This window comes from Anser brachyrhynchus, assembly GCF_964034855.1.
Source record: "Anser brachyrhynchus genome assembly, chromosome: 5".
Taxonomy (NCBI): Eukaryota; Metazoa; Chordata; class Aves; order Anseriformes; family Anatidae; genus Anser; species Anser brachyrhynchus.
The window spans coordinates 33,577,229-33,585,433 of NC_137699.1; the positions used below are offsets into that span (position 1 = coordinate 33,577,229).

At 49.6% G+C, this 8,205-nt stretch overlaps 1 protein-coding gene across 1 annotated transcript; it reads left to right on the forward strand.

Moving 5' to 3' along the window:
- The first annotated feature begins 3,559 nt into the window (after nt 1-3,559).
- Nucleotides 3,560-8,116, forward strand: SLC35C1 (solute carrier family 35 member C1). The gene is made up of 3 exons (XM_080592884.1): nt 3,560-3,708; nt 3,820-4,355; nt 6,538-8,116. Exons 1-3 carry the CDS (start codon nt 3,581-3,583, stop codon nt 7,095-7,097), a joined length of 1,224 nt encoding a protein of 407 aa, XP_080449010.1. The 5' UTR covers nt 3,560-3,580; the 3' UTR covers nt 7,098-8,116.
- The last annotated feature ends 89 nt before the right edge of the window (nt 8,117-8,205 follow it).

Consider the following 8,205-nt stretch of genomic DNA (forward strand, 5'->3'; position numbering starts at 1 on the left):
GGCAGCCAGCGGTGGCACGGGCACCTCTGGGGCCATGGGCACAAGGACACTGCCGCGACAGCCAGCTTTCCCAACGCCAACAGCCCAGCAAAGCTCAGATCCAAGCTAGTGGTAACTGTTTACTTCGAAAGCACTTGGGGAACTTGAAGCAGCGCTCTCCTAAAGCAGAAATAACCCTGGGCTGGTTCTTCCTGACCTGGTGCCGCGTTAATGTGCAACCAAGTAGGAAAATACCCAGGCCTTGTGTGCGTAAGGAAGTCAGTCACTGCTGCTATAGCGTAATAAACATGCTCTATAAGGAAGTTAAACTTCTCAAAACCAGGTTAAAATGTAACTTCATCCGCCTGTAAGCTCCTGCTCGGGAAAACATCAGCGAAGTTGTAACAGGATCCAGAGGCTGGAATCTTGAACCCAGCAAGTCCGAGCATGGAGCAGTGTGCGGTATTTAGAGGGAAACAAACAGCCATTGGAATCATATTGCTAGAGTCCCACCAAACTTAGTATTCCTGGACATATTTTTAGACAAGATTGATTTTTTTCCCCCCTAAAAGATGAGCTTTCATTCAAGCAGGAATTAATTCAGGAAAGCCCAAGGCTGGTGCTGTGCCAGAGGCCAGCCCGCATTGCCACAATGGCTCCAGCTCACATTATAACCTATTAATTACCGCCTTTCCTCAGGAATCTCTTGTGCCCCAAAGCAGAGCATCCCTTGAGGCAGGCAGGCAGGCCAGCTATGGCACAGTAACTCTGCCAGACAGCTTTTCCACCCAGGCAAGCCTTTACTCAAAGCACTTGTCAAAACCATTGCCATGCTTGCAGACAAGCTCTGCCTAGGGAGGTTGACCAGCGCAACTATCACAGAACTACGTGATTATCTGCGAATAAATCACTTTTATTTTGGAAAACACTGTCAACATCAGGGAATTATATTGTCAGGGCTGAGATAGCTATTCTGGTCAATTTTCCCACGCAGACGTGCCGTACATGTATTATAAGTCTGGAGAATAATCTCCCAAGAGAAGCAATGAACATTTTATTGATTGGGATATTTCAAAGTTGTGTAGGACAAAGCAATCTTCTGTGTGCTGAATGAGCAGACGAGATGGGATTGAGGGCTGGGGTTTCATTTTTCCGTTTCTAATTTCTGTGTTTAGTTTAGAGAAGATATTTTGAACAATATGAGCAAGTTTCAGAGAAAAACTGTTCTCTGTCTGGCTCTGATGGGGTCATATTTGCAACATTACTGGGGAAGAGGTAATTTCTTTCAAATTCAAGATGCATGTGTGATGCTGAAGCCATGTTTATGTGTAAGAGCCCTTTGGGACCTCTAGAACCAAGCCAGGCTCTTCCACCCAGGCTGTTTGCTTTCTTTCCTTACCCAAGTGATACCCTTTTACTGAAGTGCTGGGTCTGGTGCCAAAAGGGAGGGAATGGGAAGGAATGCCCTGTAGGAAGCTTGCAGTGAGTAAGTTTTAGCTGCCCTGCTAGTAGCAGGAGCAGGGCTGAGCTAGAGGGGACAGTGGTCAGAAATTTCCAGCACACCACTGTGGAATCTGGTATTAACTTTAATTTTTTGTTTTATTTTATTTTATTTTATTTTATTTTATTTTATTTTATTTTATTTTATTTTATTTTATTTCATTTTATTTTATTTTATTTTATTTTATTTTATTTTTTAATTTATTTCCATCACCACGTGGAATCTGGTATTAACTTTAATTTATTTTGTTAATTTTGTTAATTTATTTTGTCCTGTTCGGCAGTTTGAATCTGTAACATGCTAGAGAGTTTGGTAGGGAAAATACTCCTTTGTTATAAAACACTGTCTAGAGAAGGTGGGACGCTTTGGCCTGTGAGTATGGGCAAATGGGTCTTTTACACCTGGAATAATGATTTGGGACTGTGGAATAATCACTTCAGCAGGAGGGAATGTGTGTGTGCAGCTTACCCCAGCACCCAGGCTGCCTTTAAAGGGGTTGGTGAGTTCCTGCACAGCTTGCATTGCTGCAGCAGGGTGCAGAGATCAGCGCAGGCTGCACCTCAGTACTGGAGTAGTTAATAGTAGTGGCAGCGACATTTTTGTGTTTAGCTTTCCAAGTTAACACCGCAGGAAGAGGGATAAGGCAGCCAACACTTCTCCGTACTGTCTTTATGAGATGTTTGCAGATGTCACCGTGTCTACTTCATTCAGGTCATACTGGAAAGGTTTTATTTACCTCCATAAAAATGAGAAATTTATTTATGTAAATAAGGCTTAGACAGCGGAGCACAGACCTATACCCCATGGCACGCTGTGGGCTCAATCCGCATTAGAAAATCACTGAACACACAAGACCTGTGTCACACCTGCTTGAACTAGCACATAAAGGACATTGATAGGAGATAGCAGGGCTGGAATTATTTCCGGCACAGGCGCGGCTATCAGTAACCTCCTTAATGACAGGAAGAGGCTGCTCTGTGAGCAGGTGACCTCTGCTGAAGTCTTCCATCCTTTAGTTTTTAATTCACCCCCACCTCCTTTCCGTGTTGGAGCACATTGATGTGAAACACCCAACCCACCCGAAATACATGCAGCCCAGGTGACGTTCAGATCCTGCAGCTTCCAGAGCTTTGGCAGGGCGAGCCTCCTTCACTGCCACAAGCAACACAGCTCTGTAGGGATGGAGGCTGCCCTCCCAAATTTACCAGCAGTCTGAAACAATGACTCCATGCCTGTGCTTACTGAGCATGACTGGAGCTTATATGAACGTACCCAAAGCGTCTGTGCGAGTACTTCAGTACCGTGAGGACATCCCAGCCCATGTCCAAACCAGCCCTGGGGTGCCAGCACTGTGACCAGATTCTTATTTCAGGGAGCATCCCTCGGGCCCCTCAGGCATTTACAAAAGCTGCAGTCCCAGTAGGGCGTGCAGCGGATTTGCTTCTGGAGATACGATCAGCCCCACCTTGCTACTTTTACCGGGAGGCCAAATCCTACAGGTGAGGATGGCAACATAGCTGTCAATGCTAAGTGCCTTGCTCCTGGTCACTGCAGCCAATAAAATGGGGAAATAATTGAAACAGAAATTAAATAAAACCTGCAAGTTGCTGCAAGAAGAAACTGTATAGGGAAGAAATTTATATAGGAAACTATAAAGGGAAGAGGAGTGACTTAAAAGGTGGGGAGGGGATCAGGCATCAGAAGTCTTTATTTTCCCCATCAGAAGTCTTTATTTTCCATATCAGAAGCCTTTATTTTCCACATCAGAACATGTAGGCCAAGAGCCCTACAGATGTTACGAGTGACAGAGTAAACAATTCGTGACTGAATAACCCCAACAACGACAACAGTAGCTGCCCTCATACGGTGCAACACTCCCTGAGCAGAACACAACGGATCGAGGCTCTTTTAGTGGTGCCCAGCGCCAGTGGGCACAAACCGGAGCCCAGGAGGACCCCCTGAGCCCCTGGGAGCACCCCCGTGCCGGGCGGGTGGCGGCTCCCCGCCCCGAGCCCCCTCACGGCGCCCCCCGGCCCTGCCCGGCCCGGCCCGGCCCTGCCCGCCGGCGGCGGGGCGGCGCGGCGCGGCCCCTCCCCCGAGATGGCGGCGCGGCCTGCGGCCCGGGGAGGCGGTGAGCGGCGCCCGCGGGGCGTGAATAAAGGGCGGCGGGCGGGGCCGCGCCGCTCCGGGAAGCGCGGGGCCGGCGGCGGTGGCGGCGGCAGCGGCGGGTGAGCGGGGCCGGCGGCGGGAGGAGGCGGGAGGCGAGGCGGTGGTGGCGGGGCCGAGGGCCGGGTCCGGTGCCGGTCCGTCGGCTGACGGCCTGTGCCCGCCATGAGCAGGGCGCAGCTGACGCGGACCGGGATCCTGCGGATGGCGCTGGGCGGCGGCGCCGCCGACCCGCTGCTGCCGGCCGAGGGCGGCGGGGAGCGGCGGGCGCCCTTCGTGCTGCGGGCGCTGCGCATCGCCCTGGTGGTCTGCCTCTACTGGTTCACCTCCATCACCATGGTGTTCCTCAACAAGTACCTGCTGGACAGCCCCTCGCTGCGCCTCGACGCCCCGCTCTTCGTCACCTTCTTCCAGTGCGCCATGACGGCCGCCCTCTGCGTGGGGCTCAGCCTGGGGGCCGCCTGCGGGCCGCGCTGCGCCGGGCTGCCCGCCCTGCGCCTCGACCTCAAGGTGTCCCGCAGCGTGCTGCCTCTCTCCGTCGTCTTCATCGGCATGGTCACCTCCAACAACCTCTGCCTCAAGCACGTCGGCGTGGCCTTCTACAACGTGGGGCGCTCGCTCACCACCGTCTTCAACGTGCTGCTCTCCTACCTGCTCCTCAAGCAGACCACCTCTCTCTATGCCCTCCTGGCCTGCGGTGTCATCATAGGTGAGTAGGAATGGGGGGCCTGCACCCAGCACCCATCCCAAACCTCAGAGAGCCCGAGGAGGGGGTTCTCCAGAGGTTGGGAAAGTGACTGTAGAGGTCCCAGGTTAACAGGACTGTGGTGTCTCGCTCCAGGCTGCAGCATGCAGTTGTACTGCTACAGCCCATGGGGTTAACACCTGTTAGGTCCGTGGTTGCTCTCTGGCTGTTGCCGCTGGTGCACCTCCAGTCTGTAGTCGTTGTTCCTGTAGGATAGGGGAATGCAAAGTTCCTGCTTTCCCACAGAGGGCTTCCTACCTGCTTTTTACACATGTTCCTTCCTAACCCTAGTGGTAGGCAAAGCCCTGGTAAGTGGGTTGCTGGGGCTGTATTAACCACCTCAAGTGGCCGGTAATGGTTGGTAGTGTTTTTCTTGCTTAACACTCAGAACAGGATGCTGAACCCAAATAACAAACCAAGCAGAACCATCCTTCCTCTTGAGAAGTCATCCTCATACACACGACTGCTTTTGAATGAGATGGGGTAATCGTAGGGCTCTTTTCTCGCTCTGCCTTAGGCAGTCTGCTTCCTGTGTCTGGAGCACATAGGTATCATTAGGAAAGGAAATTACTATCACTTGACTGTTGCTCTCTTTAAGCGCTAATAACTGTCTATTCTCTAATGAAGTTTCATTTGCCTTAAGATGATACCACGTCTTTTCCCCACAAAGGCCATTAAAGAACTAGTTGTGTCTTCCCTATTTTCAAGTGAATGTTAATTATTAACTTTGAAAACAATAAGTGTTTATTTACACTGTCAGCATTGTTGGGACCATACAACAGAGCTTGCCAATTCAGACAGGATTAGCTAATCAAATCAAGCATAAAGCACCACCAGAAAGTCTGGTTGTGTGGTAAGGATGTAGGGCAGGGCATTGACTGGCTTAACGGGAATTGCTTACAAGTCTTTTTGCTCCAAAGGCCCAGTAAAATGAAAAGCTGCCTTCCATTTAGGGGGTCATTTTGATGCCAAGGATGGTGAAATGTTGACTTCAGTTCCAGGTGGACATGTGTTCATGTTGGTGCTTAGACAAGCAGATGGACTTCAGTAAGATGAGACAAGAAGTTTTTTATATGAGAGAGAAACAGGAGAGCCAGTCTGGCTGAACAGCTACTGTTCCCCCCTACCAAGTGATGCAAGCAGTTGGCTTTAGCTAGCCTTGTGTTCAGAGATGTTGCCTAAGTCTGTGGCATTTGCCAGCCTTCTGGGTTTCTCTAAGGCTCTGTCCCCTGGCTCCATCTCTCTTTGCTGTAGGAGCATCACCCGTATGTGTATACCAGCCAAGCATTCTCTGTGGCCAGACACAAAGTCCTTCTTGTCTGTGCATTGAGCTCTTTTGTACTTGGGCTCAGCTTATAGCATGTGTTGGCTGACTTGCAGGCAACTTTCCACGTGGCTTCTAATGTAAAGTAGCTAATGCAGAAGCATTGCAGCATTCCTTCAGTAGCTGATCTCTCCTTTTATATTTTGCTGAAGAGCTGGATCGGGAGAAGTCTCCCTCTCTGCCCTGGAGCAAAAGAGCCTGTAGCTCCTGTTTCAGAGCAGGTTAAAGAGCGTTCTGCCCATTGAAGAAGTTTAATACAGTGAGGATGTCTTTCTACTTTGTAGTCTTCTTTTGATCAAGGTCTTCTGTATTTTAATCCATGTGTTTACCATCTTTTCTGACTTATATTTCTGTTACTGTTAACAGTGCAGCAAAGCCTAGGCGGGTTGCGATACTTTTCCCCTAAGTTTTTTTTTTCTTTAAACTTCTAAGGTAAGAGGAGTATTTCTTGCTACCTACATGTCCAGTTTGCTGTCTTTTCAATTAAAAATCATATGATCTCCTTCTGCAAGTGACCTGTACACAAACAGTAGCTTTAGTTCATGTCCTTTTGTGATAATAATTTCTAAACTCCTGCTTCCTGCTCAGTGTGGGAATGAGACTGAATGATAGCACAATAAATTACCTGCACTCCTAAAATAAATCTTCCCAGGACAGTAGTCATGACACTTTGCGGGTTAGTATAATAGAAAGGGGAAGCCTTCTAACCTGCCTCTGCTTGTGGCTGTGGTTGTTCAATATTAGGTAGATGATGAATCACCAATTGTATATTTTAAGTCCTTCAGCATATGTTCAGATTATGCCTGATTTGTTTTGTTGCAGGTGGCTTCTGGCTGGGCATTGACCAGGAAGGAGCAGAGGGCACTCTGTCATGGACAGGTATATTCTTTGGGATCTTAGCAAGCCTGTGCGTCTCCCTCAATGCCATCTACACCAAGAAGGTGCTGCCTGTGGTGGATGGTAGCATCTGGCACCTGACCTTCTACAACAACGTGAATGCTTGTGTCCTGTTCTTCCCCCTCATGATGATGCTGGGCGAGTTCCACACCCTCTACCACTTTGACAAGCTGGGAAACCCCACTTTCTGGGGCATGATGACCCTGGGGGGAGTGTTTGGCTTTGCCATTGGGTATGTGACTGGACTTCAGATTAAGTTCACTAGCCCACTCACCCACAATGTGTCCGGGACAGCCAAGGCCTGTGCCCAAACGGTGCTGGCTGTTATTTACTTTGAGGAGACAAAGAGCTTCTTGTGGTGGACAAGTAACTTGATGGTGTTGGGGGGCTCCTTTGCCTACACGTGGGTAAAAGGGCTGGAGATGAGAAAAGTGGAAGAGGATCCTAACATCAAAAGCAGTGAAAGAAATGAGACTGGTGTGTAGGCAGATTCAGCCTGCACCTGTTTCTGTACCTGGGAGTTAACCGTCAGAGCTCTTTTCCTCCTGCGGAGAAGAGCAAGGAGCAGGAAAAATTCACCTGCAAATGGTATGGGGAGTTGTGTCAGGAACCAGAGCCAAAGAGCTAACTGAATCATGTCTTGTCCACTGGATCTCCCCAGCTCAGAGACAGGGTGAGAGCATGTGTTCTAGAGAAGTATCAGGTTTTTTGTGGACATTTTTCTAAAATGGCTATTGCCACTGACCTAATCTGAGCAATTCCCATCTCTGTGGGGTGGGCATATAGTGGTCAAAGAATGGGATGGGAGCTTTGTGTATTTAGGGATCTAGAATGACAGCTGACTGAATTAAGAGTGTGGAGTTACAAAATCCTGAACCTCCGTGAGGGGGAGGCAGGTAGCCAAGCTGTTTGGGATAGTCTTAAGTAAATGGTTCTGCTGCAGAAGAATTGGCAATAATGGTTTATTCCTGTTCAATGTGAAGGGTTGGAAATTCCTTCCCATCTGGTTGTGTACAAGCCTAAGAAGCAGCAGTGCCCCAGATCCCTGTTCCAATGGGTCAGTAACTCATCCTGCTGAGGTCTCTTGTTTCTTGCCCTCTGGGTTCTTAGTTTGGGAACCCTGTTAAGAAGCAGGTGTGATACATCAGCACCTTTTCCTGTGAGGGAGTGTGCACTCTCAAATGGCCTGTCTGCCTTAAAAAAGAGGAGCAAGCATGCCTCTGCCCTCAGTGACAAAAGGGAGAGGAAAAGCTGTTTTGAAGCACTTTCTTCCTCCCACAACATCTCACGGGGTTCACAACACTCACCCTCCGTGCTCTCAATTTAGGGGCCAGGCTGACACCACCTGGGCTCCTTCCAGAAGACTTACACCACACCAGCTTTGTACCCCCCCCCAGCTGCTCGGGGCTCATTCCCTCACAACCCCCCCGCCATTTTAGCCGGTCCCCGCCACCACCATTTCAGCGCTTGAGGAAAAAAAAAATAAATAAATAAACTTTTAACCATGTAACACCCAAAACTGCACGATTAAATCCTTCTCGTGACAGGGCTGAGGGGGGGGCTCTCTCTGTGGCCGCTGGGGGGAGCAGGAGG